Source organism: Labrus bergylta, chromosome 7 (genome assembly GCF_963930695.1).
Source record: "Labrus bergylta chromosome 7, fLabBer1.1, whole genome shotgun sequence".
Classification (NCBI taxonomy): domain Eukaryota; kingdom Metazoa; phylum Chordata; class Actinopteri; order Labriformes; family Labridae; genus Labrus; species Labrus bergylta.
Genome location: NC_089201.1, coordinates 5825872 through 5846136, shown reverse-complemented (window position 1 = coordinate 5846136; position 20265 = coordinate 5825872). Strand labels below are relative to the sequence as shown.

General features: G+C 41.6%; 2 protein-coding genes and 1 long non-coding RNA gene across 4 annotated transcripts; 1 reads left to right on the top strand and 2 right to left on the bottom strand.

Annotated features, from left to right (window-relative positions):
• The first annotated feature begins 442 nt into the window (after positions 1–442).
• slc25a18 (solute carrier family 25 member 18) lies at positions 443–11669 on the top strand. The gene is made up of 10 exons (XM_020639785.3): positions 443–728; positions 1855–2234; positions 2466–2588; positions 5335–5390; positions 5632–5722; positions 7339–7454; positions 7665–7851; positions 8329–8501; positions 9664–9739; positions 10251–11669. The coding sequence occupies exons 2-10, from the start codon at positions 2215–2217 to the stop codon at positions 10390–10392; spliced, it is 984 nt and encodes a 327-aa protein (XP_020495441.1). The 5' UTR covers positions 443–728; positions 1855–2214; the 3' UTR covers positions 10393–11669.
• LOC136179661 (uncharacterized) lies at positions 2603–7770 on the bottom strand. Of its 2 annotated transcripts, none has more exons than XR_010666632.1 (3): positions 7638–7770; positions 3147–3299; positions 2603–2993 (listed from the first exon to the last, which is right to left on the bottom strand). It is a non-coding gene; the product is annotated as an uncharacterized lncRNA (long non-coding RNA). The 2 variants fall into 2 exon arrangements; XR_010666631.1 differs by lacking the exon at positions 7638–7770 and adding an exon at positions 5459–7324.
• On the bottom strand, positions 11670–19068 carry atp6v1e1a (ATPase H+ transporting V1 subunit E1a). Its single transcript, XM_020639786.3, has 9 exons — positions 18881–19068; positions 17213–17278; positions 17014–17123; positions 15027–15093; positions 13883–13972; positions 13717–13785; positions 13513–13607; positions 13341–13428; positions 11670–12198 (listed from the first exon to the last, which is right to left on the bottom strand). Exons 1-9 carry the CDS (start codon positions 18911–18913, stop codon positions 12136–12138), a joined length of 681 nt encoding a protein of 226 aa, XP_020495442.1. The 5' UTR covers positions 18914–19068; the 3' UTR covers positions 11670–12135.
• Between the last annotated feature and the right edge of the window lie 1197 nt (positions 19069–20265).

Here is a 20265-nt window from a genome sequence, read left to right as displayed (position 1 = left end):
GTAGATTAAAAAAAAATAGTCATCTTTCATGAGTGTTTCCCTGCTGATCATTGATAGCAATTGTTTTTTCCATCAAAAGGAATCAATATGTCAGTCGATGCTCATGAGAAAATACTTTACGGGCAGCGAGGGGTTGCTGTGGTGGTCACGTGCTCTTTTTGTTGATGTCTTTATATAACTGCTTGTCCTTTAATTAACTCCTTTGACATATTTGACACTAATAAAACGACCAAAACTGTTATAATCACGTTGGTATATCACTGTAACCTTGGTAGAAATTGTAAGTCTCTGAACATTTGTGGCATTCATTGTGCTTAGAGGTGTTATGTAATCCTTGGACTGCTGCAACGAGAGCTCATTAGTGATGGTGAAGCCCCTTTTTTTTCTTGCAGTTTATACTTCTCTTTTTATACTTTGAGCAGAGTTTTAATCGTGGGTGTCCGACCCTGTGGAGTCGGTTGCGTGTGTGGTGGCAGAAGCTCCACAGGCATGAGTTTAATGTCGAGTTGTGTTAGTGCAGAGCTGTGTTGCCGGGGCTGTGTCACACAGGGAGTCACCACGAGAGGGAGGGACTTAGGCAGCAGGACAATGCTGGTGTTTGTGCAACGGCCCCTGAGTGGCGGCTAGCTCTCTCAGATCGCTCTCGCTTGACTACCATTGCTGCACACATTGTTGGAGTGAAAGGAAAGTGGACAGCTTGATCCTGTCTGTGGGATGCACCGGCAGAGGTAAGATCCCCGTTCCCCACTGATGTGTCTCTGTGATGGAAGAAAATGAACTTCTTTTGAAAGCTGTCTTCTCGTGGGGCTGGTTCTGTGTGAACTGTGAGAGCAGGGTGTTTCAGTGCAGTTTTTTCCGGGGGGGGGGAACAGAGGTCTGGGAGAGCTGGAGGTTCGCTTGGGGTGAGGCACCCTCGTCTGTGTTTTGGCAGGGTCACTACTGTGTGTGAATGGAGCTGAGCTGAAAGAAAGTTTCACAGAAAGAGGCTCAGTGAAGGCATGTGCAGAATGTGACTAGGATCCTGCACTGGAAAAGGCAGAGCATGCAAAGTGAGGTAGAAAAAAAAAAACGAGGAGATGAAAGAGTAGAGGTGATGTACATCCGAGATAACCCTCGTGATGTTAAATAGAGTGTTTCTGTTACTGTCTGTGGAGAAAACAGTGAAGGTTTACAGGTTAAAAATAGAGGCGTAATGGAGGTGGAGAGATTAAGAGAGAGAGATTAATTAGGCAGCTGAGGGAAGGGGGAAATCAGGGGAGTGAAGAAGGAAAAGAAACAGAGTAACATAGTAAAGGAAATTAAGAGGTGTGAACGCTCAGGTAAAGATTTACAGATTTATGTCTGTAATCGGCCGATCTCAGGCTAGACCGCATGCTATTGTACTTCCAGGGCAAAAGAAAAGAAAAGAAACTTGTCAAACAAATTCCCCAGCTTCCACTCAAATCTCCTTTTAGAGTCTTTTGTAAACGCTGAATTCCCAAAGTGGTAAAAGAATACGTGTAAGCCCTTCATTTTTCAGTTCCACCCGCGTCTCTAGATCAAATACTCTTATCCCCTTTAGCTTGCAGATTAGAGAGGCTCAAGATGTTCTGTTTCAGTGTGGGAGTCCTGGGATACAGCACTAATCACTTTTATGAATGATTCAGGCTGGATTTGAAAGACTGGATAGTAAATATGAGGTGCGTCGAGCCTCCATAGGAACAAAACCCTCCTGAAGCCACCACAGATGTCTATCCACCACAGCTTTTGAGACAGACAATATTGGCCTGCTATACAAAAGAGAGAAACTTTGATGTGACGTGCACGCTTTGAAAATATTCAGTCATTGTTTTCTGAATGTCTTTGTGTATCCAGGTGGTGGGAGAGAGATTTGGTTTCAGCGTGAGGTCCATCAGAGCAGAACGGCTGGCCAGGAGGCACAGATCAAATATTGGTGGTTTTGAGCACAACTGAAAAAAAAGGGCATCCAAACCAGCTGGACCACAAAAAGGAAGAAGAAGAAGAGAGGAGGAGGAAAGAGAAAGAAGCAGAGAGTTGGCTAGCAGGTGAGAGTTGAGCTGCGGTGAATACTTCGGGCTGCGTGCCAAAGCGTGAGAGGGAAGAGGAAACGAAGGAGGAAGAGGAGGAGAAGGTCTGAGGAGGAGAAGGAGGTGAGGAGGAGGAGGAGGTGAGGAGTAGTGGACCTGGGCCTGGAGCCCAAACAGAAGAAGAAGCATGGCAGAGAAGAAGGTTAGGTAAGTTTAGATGCCGTCGTTTGTTCGTCTTAAGACAGATTGAGTTGTGTTCGCTAAGTGGAAGCAGCAGCTGTGTTAATGTTGATCTTGTATCCTCTCTTTGTGTGTGTGTGTGTGTGTGCGCGCTCTTGTGCATTATTTCTATCTTTGTTCATGAATGGACGTGTCATTTGCATGTCTTGGTTTGCATGGGTCTGGCATGTGTGCGTGTGTCTGTTGATCCCTTCACAGCCTCCCTGCTAAGCTGATTAATGGGGGCGTGGCGGGCCTGGTTGGTGTGACATGTGTATTTCCTATTGACCTGGCCAAGACACGCCTTCAGAACCAGCAGGGTGTCCAAGTCTACAAAGGAATGTGAGTAGGTCTCCCCTGGCCCGATTTAACCCGGTATACTGTAATTAATCTGCCACGTAACACGAGGGCTTCTTCAGCATCCTGGATTGATTATAAAAAAAAAAGGAACTAAAGCCTCTTTTATTCTTATTTATCTTTACAAATACAAAAGCTCTGCATACTTTGTTTCTGCATGCAAATGTATGACAAACCATCACCCACTTTTGATTACACTGCAAAAACTCAAATCTTATCAAATGTATTTGTATAATTTCTAGCCAAAAATGTCTCATACTTATTATCAGCCACATTCACCAGATAAGTCCAAATCAAGCAGCAACCTCTGGTCTTGAAAAATGAAGCCAAAGCGGAAGTGTAAAATCCTGCAGTTCTTCGAGTGTCCACTAGAGGCTGGCTCCAGGAACCCTGGAAGTCACATACACACCAGGCAAAAAAGCTGTTTTTACAGCATAAATAAACATGTTTACAGTCTGGTACAAGAAACCAAATAGGTCTGATTAGTTGTTGTCATCACTTCATGAATGATACGTGTTATTCATAGTTAGGTGTGTCGCTTACATGATTGACAGGCGGGTGCGATGTAACCGTTCGTTAGGAGGCTTAAAACCCGCCTCAGCTGCAGCGCTCAGCCTGTCATTAGGTTGACTGAAAGTTAGACTGAGACAGCATTTCCAGCATGGCGGCTGCTGCTGCTGGGACTCCAAAGCCCCCCTGCAGGAACAGATGGGTGACATCACTCAGGATTAGTCTGTTAATATTTACAGTCTCTGGTCAAGATAAATATTATTTCAAGAGGTAAAAGACAAAAATGAGGCCTGAATTGCTTGGAACAAGTATAAATATCTTCCAATAGGTCAAGCTTATTTTACCTGTCGAGTTTCTTGAAGTAAGATGTACCTCCTAAATTAGTAAGAACTAGTGCCTGACTGATATGGGATTTCGGGAGGCCGATACCAATATCATTATTTGGGACCAAAAAAAAAAAAATCTGATACAATTGTGGATCTGATAAAATTTGCCGATACCGAGAGAGAGAGAGAGAGAAAAAGAGATGCGCAGTCAAGTCCGCATCTGCACATCGGAGAACAACATTGACTTTGCGGCTTATTTTAAGCCATTTTAATCAGACACAGCCATAAATAAATTAAAAAATAAAATAGATGTGCGGCCGCACATCGGAGAACAACAGAGAACATGACAGCTACTTTGTGTCTTATATTGTGTCATTTTAGTGAGATACAGCCATGAAACTCTGGATTTCTCCATAATGAAGGCTGTCAGCGGTGTGTTCCCGCGTGCTTGTGCTCGTGCATGAAGTGTACCGTGCAGAAGCACACCTCTCTGAAGAGTGCCAAAGCCAAGGAAGTGTACCGTGCGATACGGAGCGGTCACACTGGTCAAACGAATTGGACATTAGGGTTGAAGCATGCTTGGGCACGGTACAGATGGCCAGTGTGACCGTGCCCTTATAGTCAGTGAAAAAGAGATATTTTTGATATGAAATTAGACAAATACTTCTGTAAAGAGTTTTTGAAGTGTATCTACTGCTGGTGGATTGTTGTAAATCTGCCAAATGTTTCACTGCAAAAACTTCAATCTCAACAAGTTTAATTGTCCAACTTAAAGTAAAAAAAATCTCTCTAAGGGGCACCAGAAGCTTAGTGGTTAGTAAGCGCCTCATTTACGGCGGCTGCAGTCCTCCAAGCGGACAGCCCAGGTTTGAATCCGACCTGTCGCTCCTTCCTCGTATGTCATTCCCCACTCTCTCTCTCCCCACCATTTCTGACTCTATCCACTGTCCTGTCTCTAACATAAAGGCATAAAAAGCCCACAAAAATAATAAAAGTGTCTCTTTAAATAAATAAAAGCCACATTCACCTGACAAGTTCAGATAAACATCTTCAACCAAGGAACCCTAGCCTTACTTTAGGCTTTTCATCTCTAGAGATCAGATGTTTATCTGGACCTGTCAGGTTAATGTGGCTTATTTTAAGTGTAAAGAGATATTTTTGACAAACAGACTTGATAAGATTTGAGTTTTTTTGCAGTGTAAACAGCACTCTATAATTTGAGCTTCAAACAAGTCGTAATTTGATTCCTACTCACATACTTTCCGACTGAATCTCAGAAGGCGGAGCTAGAAAAAACGAAAACACACTCTCCGCACATTTGGACCCATATTTGTGTCCGTTTGTGCTGAACTCACAGACGAGATAAAATAGACCTGTGGCTGCAGAGAGTGAGTGTTTTACTCAGCTTAAGTGGTGAATTTGAAAAACAGATTGCATGCACAGATTTAGTTTGTTCAATCAAGTCCACATGAAAGATCTGGTGCTCCAGAACGTCAGCTTGAGATGAAGTTTCACTGAAAAAAAAAAGATCATTAGAGTCACATTAATGACGCCAGTGTCCTTAAAAGACACACTGACTCTGATTTCAGTCTGCTGAGCATCAATACTGCAGGATGAGAGGGCGTGGTCATCATGTGTTTACCAGCACAAACATTTCAGACTGTGGTTTTCCACTGAGTCACACATGGAGACACGGCCTGGGATAACTTATTCCCCCAAAGGCCAGAATCACAAGGCCGGATGTTGCTGTTTTTCCGCAGACAAATAAAAAGAACTTCACCAGAGCTGCTGTTTTTACACAATGATGCTTTGACCTGAAGAGATGAACATTATTTTCATGTTTTAAAGGATCTCACTCCTTGTTCATAACAATGTTTTCCTCTTTGTCTTTAAAGGCTGGACTGCCTGGCAAAGACGGTTCGCTCAGAGGGCTATTTTGGATGCTACAGAGGTATTCTTTGCATTTCTAATCCCCGTGACAAACACTATAAGTGTGCTTTACTATAAGCTTAATCTTACCTCCCACGCTCGCTGTTGTTCCCCCCTGTAAGCGCTCAGCCTTTTGTCTTTATAACCTGTGGCTGTCTGCCCCCGCTGTCGAGCCGTAAGCCGCGGTGTAGGTTTGTTCTTGCTGTGTTTCTCAGTGGAAGCTTCAGTGTTTCACAGTCATCGGCCCTGTTTGTGTTCTGCAGGCGCTGCAGTGAACCTCACTCTTGTCACGCCAGAAAAAGCCATCAAGCTGGCGGCTAATGACGTCTTCAGGCAGAAGCTCTCTAAGGATGGGTAAATAAAGTTTTCTCAACACTCCAAATCACAAAATAAAGCTACATGAAAATAATCTACAGCTCAGTGAGGGGTCCAGGTTATTACATTTAGTTCATTACACTTCAGACTTGGTTTAACACAAATGAGATAATCTGCCATTTTCTGTCAGAAAAGGGGTGTGCAATAACATGGGTTCAATCAAACTTTGGATTTTGTACATCCCTTCTCAAAGGTGAGCAAGATTTACAAGGTCACAGGCAGCTAAAGGATTTTGTCTGGATGTCTTCATACTCAGTTTTTAGAGCTGTTGTTGACGTCGATCAATAGCAACTAATCCCTCAACGTTCCTGCTTTTTTAACTTCTAACTTCACCATGTTTCTCTAACACTAATATGTGTCTCTAGTCCGTCTACAAATGAAGAGAAAAGTCCATCCTCTCCATTTTTTGCCTGCTCCACTTTTCAGAAAATGTGTGTAAATAAGTCTCAGAGCTCCTCAAAACATGTGTGTGAAGTTTCTTGTTCTAAATCCACTCTGATCCTGTATTTGATCATGCCTATAAACCCCTCTATTTCAGCCCTGCTCAGAACAGGCTGTTTCTGTGTCTGTACCTTTAAATATGTAAATGAGCTGTGTCTGACCACGCCCCTCTCTGGAAGGGCTTGGGTGTCTCTGGCTTTCTCGCTCCATGCCCTATTGAGAAGGCAGACTCAGGGGGCAGAACAAACACCTAGCTGTGGGAGTGTCACCCACCTGGGGGAGGGGTTACTGCCCTTTGTGATGTCATAAAGGGAAAATCTCCAAACAGCCTGTTTGAGCACATATTTTCTGAAAAGTGGAGCAGGCAGAAGACGGAGAGGATGGACTTTTCTCATCATGGGGGTTTGAAGACAGACTAGAGACACATATTAGAGTTAGAGAAACATGGTGAAGTGGATTTTGCATAATATGTGACCATTAAAATTCTGCTAACCTGACAAACCTAAAGCATGTTTGTTATAATAAGCAACCTAAGTAGATCGAGTTCGTCCAACTCGTTCTTCAGTGTTAAGTTTTCTTTTAAATTTCAGTCAAACATCAAAGTTAACACAAAAGTTGAAGAATGTTGATGTGTCTTTAAACTTCACTAGTAAACAAACTCCTTCCAGCACACTTTGTCTCAATCTTGGGCACATTGGTTTTCCTAAAAAATTGAAGTGTACTTGTCTCATATCTAATCAGATATATCTCAGTACACTTAATATAAGCCACATTCAGCTGAGAAGTCCAGGTACACATCTCAATGGAGATATTAAAGGCCAAAAAGAAGGCATGAATTACCTGTAATTAGTAAAACATATCTGCAAATGGAGCAAGACACCTTGTGAAGTGACTTCTCATTTCAACTCTCAACAAGTCCAAATTCTTTGCATATTTAAAGCCTCATTTGTGCTTTTTACATCTTCAAAAAATGTGTTTATCTGGACTTGTCAGGTGAAAAGAGTAATGAGATTTCTAATAAAAATAGGACGGATACAGGTGGTAAGATTTCAGTTTTTGAGGTATGAAAAATCCCTATATGGGCGTATAGCACGTTGCTAAGAAAACTAATCCTGTTGTGTTGTTAATGCTTTGTGACTCTTTTGTGTTCGCAGCCATTTGCCCCTGTGGGGGGAGGTACTGGCGGGTTGCGGGGCGGGGACCTGTCAGGTGGTAGTTACCACTCCCATGGAGATGCTGAAGATCCAGCTGCAGGACGCTGGACGGCTCGGTAAGCTTGTCCTCAGAGTTTCTATTTGTTGTCGTTGTGCACTTATGAAGACGCAGTGTGTTGACCTTCAGAGTCTGTGCAAAAGGACGCAGTGCACTAAAGTCTTTTCACACTTCCTGTCTAGAGACCACCCATCGTCCATCCTCTCTAAGTAAATCATCAGCCTGTGTGTGTTTGTCTAACCTGGCTCCGTCTGTGTTTAACCCTCAGCCGCCCAGAGGCCGGTTCAAACTCCCGCTCAGGCTGCCGCTCCTGGTCCAGTTCCATCGTTGGTGGCCCCCCCACCAGCACGACGGAACCCTCCACCTCGATCCTCAGCCACGAGCATCACTGTGGAGCTGCTGAAGACTCGAGGACTGGCGGGCCTGTACAGGGGGGCCGGAGCCACCTTAATGAGGTAACCACAAAACGACAATACATGAGTGAAAGTCGTTTTTACTGCTAACTTAAGCGGCTCACTGTGGGGGCATACTATCAGTGCTTTCTATGACATTATTACACATCTGTTACACATCACTTGTCTCTTTGATCTTCCTCATGTCACTTAGTCCATGAAGTTTAAAACCACGCCCGACCGCTGACGTGATGCTCTCTGGTTCTTTCTCTCTGTCATCGCTGATTCAATGAGCTTTTGTTATTTCATTGCATAACTCATACAGCGTTTGTTGTATTTCCTGACACCTAATACAATCAACACTGATCAATAGCTTCCTGCAGCTATGTCTGCAACTGTGCTGCATTGAATGGGGCCATGTATGTTTTCTCTTGTGACTCCTCCCACTTTGTTTTCAGTCCAGAACATCTATGCAACCTCTCTCCCTCTGTTTCCTTTCCAGCTCATTTAATCTGACGTTTATTCAAACTATATTTTCAGGGATGTCCCCTTCTCAATGATATACTTCCCGCTGTTTGCCAACCTAAACTCTCTGGGCCGGGAAAGTGTGCCAGGTCGGGGGGATGTGCATGCCCGGGCGCCGTTCTGGCAGTCCTTTTTGGCGGGCTGCAGCGCGGGCTCTGTGGCAGCTGTGGCTGTGACACCACTGGATGGTGAGTTGGACAAATAACAGGCAGGTTAAGAACGATGATTACAGGGACTCCGCTGTTAGTAAAGATAAACAGTGTGTTTGCGTCCATCACTTTATTTAAAGTTTAACTACGCACCTTTCCAAAGTAGAAACGACCTCTTCCTAAGTTCAATGCAATCAAACTTTTCTTCAAAGGTTTGGTCACTAAACCCCACGTGTTCTGAAAGGAACAAATGTTGATGTTTGATACGATACGACGTCGTCAGTATCGTCTCAAAGCTCCTGTGAGGAACTTTTTCTTTGCTGTGGACAAAGCAGTTAGTCTGATCTCTCTGCTGATTTTGTCCTGTACGAGTGTAAGCAGTAAAGAAGTTAAAAATCTCATCCTGCTCTCTTTTAACCGGCAAATATAAAACTCACTGAAGCTGTTTTCACATGTACACTCCTGAAAATGTCTTCAGACAGGCTGTCCCTGAAATATATCCCTCTTGCTCGTTCACACGTTAACACATGCACCTCACGGTGGGAGACTGCCCCCGTCAGGTGGGAGAGTCACAAGAGGCATGATGTAAAAAGATGGAGTAACACAGTCCAACACTATGATATGAACTCTTACCCTTATATCCAAGTATATCAGCGTTATGTGAAGTTTAAGATGTTCACTTTATCAACTAAAGAGTGAAAAAGAAAACATAATGAAGCAGTGCAATCACACTGGCTGTCTTCATCCCCTCCCACTCGCTCGCGGTGAACTTTTCTGAATATTTCCAGCTGCGTTCTCACATCAGCTCACCCCGACTTCAGGAAAATGTACAAGGAGACAGGAAGGACAAATCTCAGATAAAGTCAAGAGAGAAAAATTTGGCTGTTTTTGTGTTCACACTTCCAGCTCGACCTGATAAAAACTCCAGGAAGTTTTCAGGAGGTTTGTGCATCTGTGAAAGTACCAACAATTCTGAATCTTTCTTCTCTTTGAAACATTGAGGAATTCTTTGGTGCACTAAATCAGAAAGAAATGTAAACACTGGGATTACATGTTGGACAGCAAACAGTAGCTGCAATATTTTTACCAAACTAATTCAGTTTGTGACTTCTCTATTTGAGTTGTAACCACCTTACATTTTGTTATGATGTCATTTTTTCGCCTCTGCCTGATTTAACAACCTCCTCGCTTCTCTGTTCAGTCATAAAGACTCGTCTGCAGACGTTGCAAAAGGGCGAGGGGGAGGACACCTACAGAGGAATTGTTGACTGCACACGGTAAGATTGTTGTCAAAAATGTGTCAACTAATAATCTAAATATGGTGACTTTAGTATGATACTTTTAAAAATGAAGTGATATCGATACCTGAATTAATACCTTGGCAACAAAAATAGAAGTTCTAGGCAGTAAATACTGGCTAGTTGTTTATGATTACCACAAATTGCAGTAAAATTCCTGCACACTGGCAACATTGCCAATGTGTGTGTGCATCATGGCCAGTCGCCTCCTCTACTCTCTTTGTGTCTTTGTAAGACACCAAAAGGAACTGTCAGCATTTGCAAACCTGCTCTCTACCTCTCGCTTGTGGCAGCTCTGGGTTCAAACTGAGGACCTGACTTTTTTTTTTTTTTACTTCCCTACTTTTGCATACAATCGACTAAAAAACAAAACTGAGATTGTATCATTATGAAACACAAGGCATCGAAGTTTGACAACTTTAAGATCCTTCTAACGTTTCCTCTCTTTTCTTCTCTTTCCTGGCGTGTTCCTGTCGGTGCACTTTTGCAGGCGCATCATGACGCGGGAGGGCCCATCAGCATTCCTCAAGGGTGCAACGTGTCGAGCTCTGGTCATCGCTCCCCTCTTTGGCATTGCACAGGGTGTCTACTTTCTCGGGGTGGGGGAGGCGGCGCTAGGGTTGCTGGGATAGCGGAGCTTTGGCATTGGTGGCGGTGGCTCTGTTGTCTCTGTACAGATAATTTGCTGCTTTAATCTGCAGCATCTAGGTGAACGGTGACTACTGAGAGGGTGGGAAACTCGGCCACGACCTGCTAACCAAAGGAGGAAGGATGATGGGAGGTTTGAAGAGAGGCTCTTTTTACTAATTTGTGGATCTGTGGGTTCACTCTAATCAACTTTCTGTAGGTTTTGACATGCTGTCTGCAGGGTTCCATAGGTCAAACAGGGTCCTGTTCACGAGTGTGACTAATCTTTGGGTGTGTGTCCCAAGCTGTCTTGTCCCAGCATGTTACTGTAACATATATCTTGGCTCTGAGGGATTATTCTGAGAGGGCTGCTGCATGATTTAAATGCCTTCCAATCGGATCGTTTTTTTATACAGTAATGACGAAGACCTCTGCATCCTCCTGTACTGTAAGTGACAATTACCCATTCAATCAAACTGCACAACCCATGATGTCAGAGTCCAAACGTGGTATTTGACTCGACTTCAAATGTCAATCATTTCAACTTTAAACGTGTTTCTTTGCGAGAGCATCTCAATCTCCTTCTGCCTATCCTGTTATGCATTCCTCCCACTCCATACGTGAGGTCTGAGGTGTAATCTTGGATGCCTTCACTGGATTGGGAGGTGCTGCCTGCCAGAGTCTCTAAGGTCATTCGATAATCTGCGTGTAATGCTTTAATCCCCGTATTAGCAGCACAATATACCCTAACACACAGCTCACTTCCTGCCTAGAGGCCACAGGTTACACTGCTGTGCCTCTGTCTCGAAGCCTTGCCTTCCTCTTCTCCACAGCTCAGAGAACTAAACCAGGAGAAGCTCATTTACTGCTTTAGTTACATTTAAAAGAAAGAAAAAACGTTTGTTGCTTCAAATGATGTGCGCACAACAACTTAAAAAAAAAAAAAAAAAAAAACGCAATTCAAGCCTTATTATTGCTGATAGTTTTTAAAGGAGATTTCCTGGAATCGTTGGGGTTAAGTCAAAGATCTGGTTCTTGAGTCCGATTCAGCGAGGACAATTTGATGTGTAAGACCCATGGAGGGAGTATGGCAGCTCGCCAGCTGTTTGCCATTTCTTAAGTCCACTGGGTGGCACTAAAAGTTTTTTTTTTTTACATTTCTAATGCAAGACAAATTTTGACTAGTGGCTAGTTTATCTAGGCTACTACATCTTCCTCATCGTAGAGAGAAAAGAGAGTCAATGTTTGTTTACAAGCTGTAAATAAAGATATCTCATACATGTGGATTTGTCCGTGTCACACATTTATTTCTCTGTTTTTTTTAAGTGCCTTAGAACAACACACACACGCACACATACTTATAAAAAATATATGCAAACATACAAGAGAATTGAGTCAGTTTACAAAAATATAGAAAACATGTAACGAATGTGTCTTTGGTGACCTTAACTTTGATTACTCTTATTAAGAACTTAATTGCAACAGACTTCCTATAATGAAACGCATTTCATCTAAAATCCAAAGCAGTCCTTTGGAAAACCCCGAGAGGTTCAAATAAAAAGAGAACCTGTTGAAGACTCAGCCCATTAGTACACAAATAAAAACACAAGTAATTCAGGGCTCTCTTTGAGCCTCCTCCTGATTGGTGGGTGATTGAAACTAACTCTCGCTCACTGTGATGAAGATGGTCTCGTGTCACCTGAAATGCACCACCTGTGCACGCCTGTATCCTTTCTGCAAAGCCGCCGTTAATCCATGAACCTGCGGTTGGGGTTGGCACCAAACAAGTTCACTCTGATTTCAGGCATCATCTGTCAGGTGTGAGGTGAGGACACAACAGAAGAACATGCAGAAGGAAGAAAATAAATATCAAATATCAAAAGCAGAAGCAGAAGATACTCTTCTTTATTTCTGGACATAAAGGGAGATTTACTGATTTTACTGAATCCTACAAACAAGCAGCCTCTCTGTAGGAAACAATACAAACTACACCTTAAAGTCAGCTGACCGGTTACTCTCATAACAATTATTCATGACCTACATATCATGCTTTTAATACATTTCACAAGATAACTTGAGTGTTTATTCTTTTTTAACTCATATTAGAATTCTTTATTTCTGATCTGGTACGCATCATTTGTGACGGCCAACAAGCTTCACTCACTCCGCGCCCTTTTGATGCACGGTGGGTGTAGATATGTGTGTGTTTGTTGTTTGTGCTCAGCTGTGTGCACACTGATGCTCTTTTACACAACTGAAGTTCCTAACGGATGAATTAAGTTATTTGAAGTTGAAGTCACACAGCCTTTGACGAGCATGCTATCTGTGTACATATTAATTACATCCTTTGTCCAGAGTTACTCATCTTATAATTCACTTTAAATAACTTCTGCATAGACAAGTGGTTCCAAACATTTACTCCTTTGAGCCCCGCACAAAGCACACGTACGAAAAAGTGATGCATTAGTATAAAAAATGGCAAATATTTGAATTGTTTTTATGAATAAAAACTCAAGAGGACGTTTGTTCTTACCTAAAGACCTCTGTATAAACTATCCAGGAAGTATGTTATCATGTCTTAGTTAATGTGTGAAAATATAAAAGTTTACTCTTTATTTGATGCCATTTAAGTGAAACTATCTGCATCTACAGCGGTGTGAACAAAGCAAAAAACATTTCACACTTTATACTAATTCCTCCCTCTAAGACTCACTCTGAGATTTTTTAAAACTTAAAGTTCATGTTTGTTAAATTAATATTCTTATAAAATCTAATCAGTACTCACAAGATTAAAATAAAGATCATTAAAGTTTGTTAACTTGAGTTCAGCATCATTGTTCTATCTGTAATACAGCTCACTGCTGCCCTCTACAGGCCAAGAGGTGAAACTACATTTAGTTTGTTATCAAGTTAGTGGATGAAGATTTTGGATAGTTGATGAAAGGTAGTTTACCTGTTGAGCTATCAGTTCCAGCCTGTTCTCCAACGTGTTTGAAACTTTGATCTTCCCGTTAGCGTTGTACACTTCAACTCCTCCGCAGCTGTAAAAACAAAAGTCCTCACCTTTGTCAAAGATTTACAGAAAACATAAAGTGTTCATGTTGAAGTAAATTAAATAATCTTACATCTCTGAAGAGAGAAAACGCTCTGGGTCGATCCTGACCACGATGTTGCTCTTCACTGCGTCTTTATAGATCGGGATGTTCTTATCGATTGCAGCCTGTCCAGAAATAATACATCATATCAGGACACACGGGCTCTTTCATTTCCTGTTCGTCCTTTGTAATAAATAATCACAACAAACAACACATCAGTCAGCTGGGCCTCACCTGAACCATCTCTACATCCTGCTGTCTGCAGCGAACCGTCACCTTTGGTTCCAGCAGTTGATAAAATCCCTGAAAAGTGAAAGCAGAAACTCAGGAGACATAAAAAAAAGAAGAACAAAAAGCTGATGGAACTGTACGGTAACATGTGAGAGGTGGGATATGTTACCTGAAGCACCAGGCCTTCCAACAGGGCCGAGTACCTCACAGGATCCTTGACAGTCTCTGTGAGTTTTTGACGAGCCTCGTTCAACAAGTCCTGAGACATGAACACAGCAACAACACAGGAAACAGAAGATAAAGCCTGAGTTTTCCCAGAAATATTGGAACTGAGAGATTGTGGAGCTAGATCAAATTAGAAAATATTTATAAAGATTATTCTACCTTATATTTATTTATTAAAGCCTTCCATACATTAGACAACTTTTTTAAGCCTCTATTTTAGAGATAGGACAGTTGATAAGCTGGTAACAAAATCTCCTAAAAGGCGTCATGTCACACCCATCCTCAAGTCTTTGCACAGGCTTCTCATTCATTTCAGAATCCGCTTATATCAAAGAACTTTCAGAGCCACACTACACCAGCAGGACTCTGAGGTCTTCTGATCAGGGTCTGCTGCTTGTTCCTCGCAGTACACTTCAAGCTTTAGGAAAAGCTGCTGGGATGCGCTGGCCAGTGATTGGACCGAGGCCGGTGCTGTGTGCGAGAGCTTTATTGGAGCACAGCCGAGGGCGCCCGATTCTAAAAAGTAGCGGCAGAAGTTCAACGCTGCGCTCCTTCTACCTCACCTCAAATGAGAGACGTTGAGTGAATAGAGAAAACTTTGTGTGTTCGTTAGATTAAGATGTTGTGATAACTATGTTCAGTCCTGATTGTGTTGAAGGGGAGAGTAGCCTTTTGTCTTTTGATTCATATTTTCTCCTGTTTTCCTGTTAGGGAGTTCGGCAAGATGCCTCTATTTTCTTTTTTGCTTTGCTTTATTTGAGGTAGGATAGTTTGGGTTTCAACTTCATGTTTATCATTTTACCGGTGCTCTCCCTGAAGTTTGATTCATTTTGTGGATTCTGTAAATACATAGAATATTGTGGACTATAAATATGTTTGATTGCGTTTTATCATTTGGAGTGAGGAAGAAGAGGGTCAAGAAGAGGTTGTGCTCCGGCTGGTTTCCCCTACACTGGTCATAACAGATGTTCATATAAGGAACACTTCACAGTATCACTTCTGATTGGATCATAATAGATGGCATATGTGTCCATGTAACATGAAAGTGATGTGTGAATATGTGTTCGGTACGAGCTTTGACCTCTCACCATGATCATGTCTTCTCGGGCCTTCAGCACCCTCAGCCTCGCCTGGTTCAACAGGTTGGACATCTGTCTGCAGGAGAGTAAAGAAAAGTCAATAAATAAATGAAGGTCGCTTCAAGGAGAGAGTGAAGAGGAGGCATTTAGACAAGGATGAGCTTTGTGTTTCTAATCCACACAGCTCAATGTTTGAAGAGTTCACTCTGCATGACAAACAAGTCATCACCTTTTTGAGCTACCTGCCAGGTGAGAGTCTACAGCAGACTCCACAATATGACTTAAAGTAGTAAATTACCAGGGTTGTAATAAAGTCAACTATCAAGACTAAATTTAAATGATTTGTGAAATTCATACAGACAACAAAAGGAGACTCACTCCCAACCCGGGGGAGGATCTCTGCCTCAAGCGAAGGAATTCAAGCATCTCGAGTCTTGTTCACGAGTGACAGTAAAATGGATTGCGAGATTGACATGTGAATTGTTGCAGCGTCAGCAGTATTGTGGGCCGTGTCATCCTTTTTGTTGTCCATCCATCCATCTATTTCCTTCTTCTTATCCCAGGCCGGGTCGCGGTGGCAGCAGGCTAATCAAGTTGTCCCAGACTTCCTCCCCAGCAATGTTTTCCAGCTCCCCCTGGAGGATTTTCGAGGTGTTCCCAATCCATAAGGGATATATAATCCCTCAAGTGAGCTTTGGGTCTACCCCGGGGTCAGAAGATCGAAATTTAGACCTCAAAAACAAAACCGAGAGCCCGGTCTGACTGAAGACAAATTTGAACGCACAGATCTGGAAGCCGCTGCCTTTAACCCCGAAAGTGTTAAGCATAGCTCCTTGTGTGATATTAACTATAAGCAAACTGTCAGATTGTCAACATCCCTGCTCTGCTCCGCTCACATTCACCGCTCCCTCTCTCTCAGTCGCTCGACCACTCACACTGCACGGCGCTCTGCCCGATCCTGATAACAGCAGGTGAGATGACAAGAGCGCTGAGAAGGTGTTCTAACTATGCGAGTTGTTGCATGTAATGTGGTAAAATATATAAATGTATGCTTATTTAGATATATTAGTAATGTGAATGGGCGTAGAAAGGCTACATAAACTTAACTGAAAGGCTCCACTAGCCTATATTTTTCGGCTCCAGACAGATTTTTTTCTTCTTCTTCACATCGCATGTCCTTGTGGTGTGACTATTGCGCACATCACGATGACGATGCTGAAACGATATATCGCGCAGCGATAAACATTGCTGGCACTGTTTATGCTATGACTCCACATTGCTGCTTGCATTCTTTCCTAAACTGACCATAAACAGTGTTTCCCCTACCATTATATTGGACCCCCCCCCTCCCCCCTGCCGCCCCTGAAGGCCAAGTAAAAAAAAAAGATTTATTTTTGGGCTTTTTGTGCCTTTATTGTAGGGATAGGATAGTGGATAGAGTCAGAAATCATGGAAAGAAGTCATTTAAAAGTGTAAGATTTAAAAAAGAAGTAAATTAATATATTTGAGTTAATCCATGTATTTAAGTTTAAGTTAAAAATAAGTTAACATTTATTCAGTGAACTATTTACATATTTGAGTTTACAAAGTTAATATTGATATATTTACATGTTTTAATGTTTGCAGTAGCATCTAGTAACTGTGACCAAATTATATTGAATCAACTTCTGTGATTGTCATAATGTTTGCCTTGAGTTTAATCTTCCTAACCTCTGATTGGCTAATGACGGGACATGTGATGAGGAACAAGGAAGTGTTGTTGTGTAGCAGAACAATGTGGATGACAGTAAAGTGCTGCTGAGAAAGTTATCCGTCTCCATCCTTCTGTTTCTCTGAACTAGAGTGATCCATCCAGCACACATCGGACCCTCATGTTACAAAAGTAACACATGAACACCGAGATTCCTTCAAGTGTTTGTGTTGTCGTGTCGGTTTGTCCCCACCCCCCCAACGCTGTAAACTTAGGGGAAACACTGATAAATAAGTAAAAACTTACATTTTCTTATGTTGTTCGATCTGCTTCTCTTTCTTCTCGTAGTATTGCATGATTTTCACTCGCTGAGTCTGCACCAGGCGACCTTTCTCGATGTTGAACTCCTCCTCCGCCTGTAAATAGACCAGTCTTTTCACAAAAGCCTATGACTGCTCAATGCAACGGAGAATCACAAGACAGCAGACGGACGGACTTCAATTACCTTTGCATCAATTTCCTCCACCTTCTCTTTGGCCTCCTGCTCGATGAAGCCCATCATGTGCTTGATCTGCCACAGGAGACTAAATAGTTAGTCCAAACTTTAACCATGAAATAATGTCAACTTGAAACAAGCAAACACCAAGCAATTAGAAAGATTTAAAACAGGCATTTTCTTACTGAAACTATGGGAGCCCAGTTCTGCTGAAGTAATGAAAACAACAAGACTCATATGGTCCAAATGAAACATCTGTGCTGTGCTGTGGTCAAAATATAACATGAATCAAGCACCAGAGGAGGTTTGTGACCCTATATAAACCAGCTCTCTCAGAACGCTCCATTTTGGTGTGTGTCTCTTTAAATGTAATGACCCCCCCGAGTTTTCCCGGTAGACATCACTCCTTCGCTAGCGAGAATAAAAATGGCAGACCTGCTGAAAAGTTTTGGGGTGCGTTCGAATTGTCATTTTTGCTTAGGAAGGTTCCTAACCGAGTGAAATGACCCGGAAGCATTTAAGTGGCGGCCATGATAAGAGCCGTTTGAAGTCTCTAAAAGTTAAGGAAAGGTGGGTCAATGCTTCCTTCATAACCTCCTTTAGCATAGGATACACTGGACCATCCTTTACCAAAGGAGATGAGATATGCCGCCCCTCAATTCCTTGCGACCGCAACATTTAAAGCGAGTCGCGCATCTGACCGCTCACGGAAATGAACGATGATTGTAAAGTGACACAGATCATGTAAAAGATAAAAAGATAAAATACATTTTTATCCAGATGATGTTTCATTCAACATATTTCATTCACTTGAGAATGCTGTGCAGTTGTACATTTGTATGATTAAAACATTATGTGTAGGTTATATCTTACATAAATGTAACAATTAATTTCATACAATCATATTTAGTTTGATGTTGATTTCTGAGTGGACCGGAAGCTGATGGTTTCACTTTTCTTATTTGTAGCCTGGTGGTCTATATTTATTTTATTTCAATCCCAACCTTGTGGTAATTAAGGATTATTTCACCGGTAAGAAGGCACAGGGGAAAGTTTTTTAGATAATCTTTTAGTAGTCCATTTTCTGAACATTGTAGTTTCAACACGGCGGACCCACGTCATTAACCCGTCGCATTTCATGACGTCGCCTAGTGGAAATGTGGTCGGATTGTCAGAGCAACGAGATCTCCTTTCCCTAAGTCCTTTATGAATTCTCCTAACATCTTTCCTTAACCTCATGATGTTTCCCCGGGGTTAAGGTAAAGTGGATAGTGAAAGGAATCCCACTGTGACATCACAAGGACAGCACATTTGAAACAGAGCATTTTTCTCTGTGTTGTAAGACTTATGCAGACCACAAACAAAGGACTGGATGGATTTATTTCACATTTTGTGGGTCAGCAGACACTCAGGTTACCCCAATATATGTTCAAAAACACTCGAGAAGTGGATTGTTCATAATGTCCCCTTTAAAATAACATTACTGTAACATTAACGTAAAAGTGCAGATTATTTTCAACTTTAAACACACATATGAAATAACAGGATCCATTAATACATGTATAATAACTTTAAGATGAATATAAATATGTAAAAAGTGTAAAATAGTTCGTGTTGGTTGCAGATTACGCAGCTGACTAAACTTAACCATTACGGGTCTAACGTTGTAGTCTTTACCTGTTTTTGAACGTCAGCATCGGTGAGAGCCATGGCTGTTCCTCGATCTTCTTTGTTAATGTAAAAGTCAGTAAACAAATCTTCTTTTCGACCTCTTTCACAGCCCAGTAAACAGAAAAGAAACTATAGGAAGAGCACGTCAAGCTAGCTTCACCACGTCCGCTCACTATGTTCAAAATAAAACACACGCTGCATTCAGGTGTTGTCTCAATAATCGGAAAAGTGATATTTCAACTGGAAAATTCACGTCAAGGTGACTGAAATATCAGAAAGGTGAGTTTTTGATCTAGAAAATTCAGAGCGGTCTATTTTAGTTTTAAGCAGTTAAATATGACCTTTTAGAGGAGCGTGCGTGTTGTATTCAGATTACGATGTAAATCCTTTAACATGCCGCAGTTGGATGAACGGTCACCTAAATGGGAAACTCCGAGTAGCACTTGAATATATCAATACCGCCAGGATTATTTTAGCAGATCGCAGAGAAACCCAAATACTATCAGTTTTTAACAACGATTAAAATGACAAGTGCACTGACAGAGCTCATAGTACAGGACTACTAAGGGGGCGCGTCCTTCAGGTCTATAATTACTTTTTTACAGGTTATAAATGTCACGGTTCCCTCTTTATATACGGTTCATACGTTTAGGGACATAAATGTAAATGTTTACTTTCGTTATTTTACGGAAGACGATTAGGGCCAGGCATTGAGAATAAAAAGGAGAAAGATTTTTTCATTCATTATGTACTAAGAGAAAAAAATTGAAAAGTCGAGAATAAAGTCTAGATGTAGAGAAAAAAAAGTCCATATGTCAAGAATAAAATGAAAATACAATTTCGAGGATAAAGCTGCAAATAAAAAAAACAAAAGATTTCTTGAAATTAAAGATTTTCTGCTTAAATTCTAGATATTTTTACTTTATTCTCAACATTTCACTTTTTTTTGTTAACATTTTTCCATATTTCGACTTTATTCCCGTAATTTATTACAATTTTATCTTAGACATTACATTTTCTTTCTAAACATTTCAACTTTATTCTTGACATATTAAACTTTTTTTTCTCTATATTTTGGCTTCATTCCCGACTTTTGACATTTATTTTCTTTACATTTCTCTTATTTTCGTGCATACCTTGTGCATTATGAAAGAATATATTCCTCCTATCTTTATTTATATCTCATGTCTGTCCCTGATCCTCTTTAAGTATTATTTAAATTAATTTGTTGAACAGGAAGTCTCACATTTCGCCCTCCATGTTCCGTTGCTAGGACACTGGAGCTAATAATTGACGTTAATCCGTCAAACAATCGTGCGCTTCCACTTAAAAGTCACTTTTACTTTGTTATTAACGACTCGAGAAAAAGAACTGTTGTGAAGTTTTACTTT

What these genes read in the sequence shown, in the direction of transcription:
- atp6v1e1a (XM_020639786.3), bottom strand. Translation starts at nt 18,913, where the DNA reads ATGGCTCTCACCGATGCTGACGTTCAAAAACAG. An exon ending in TGGAGGAAATTGATGCAAAG is followed by an intron (nt 17,124 to 17,212) that starts GTAATTGAAGTC and finishes GTCTATTTACAG; the next exon opens with GCGGAGGAGGAGTTCAACAT. An exon ending in CGTTTTCTCTCTTCAGAGAT is followed by an intron (nt 13,429 to 13,512) that starts GTAAGATTATTT and finishes TTGTTTTTACAG; the next exon opens with CTGCGGAGGAGTTGAAGTGT.
- slc25a18 (XM_020639785.3), top strand. Translation starts at nt 2,215, where the DNA reads ATGGCAGAGAAGAAGGTTAG. An exon ending in CTATTTTGGATGCTACAGAG is followed by an intron (nt 5,391 to 5,631) that starts GTATTCTTTGCA and finishes TGTGTTCTGCAG; the next exon opens with GCGCTGCAGTGAACCTCACT. An exon ending in GGCTGTGACACCACTGGATG is followed by an intron (nt 8,502 to 9,663) that starts GTGAGTTGGACA and finishes TTCTCTGTTCAG; the next exon opens with TCATAAAGACTCGTCTGCAG.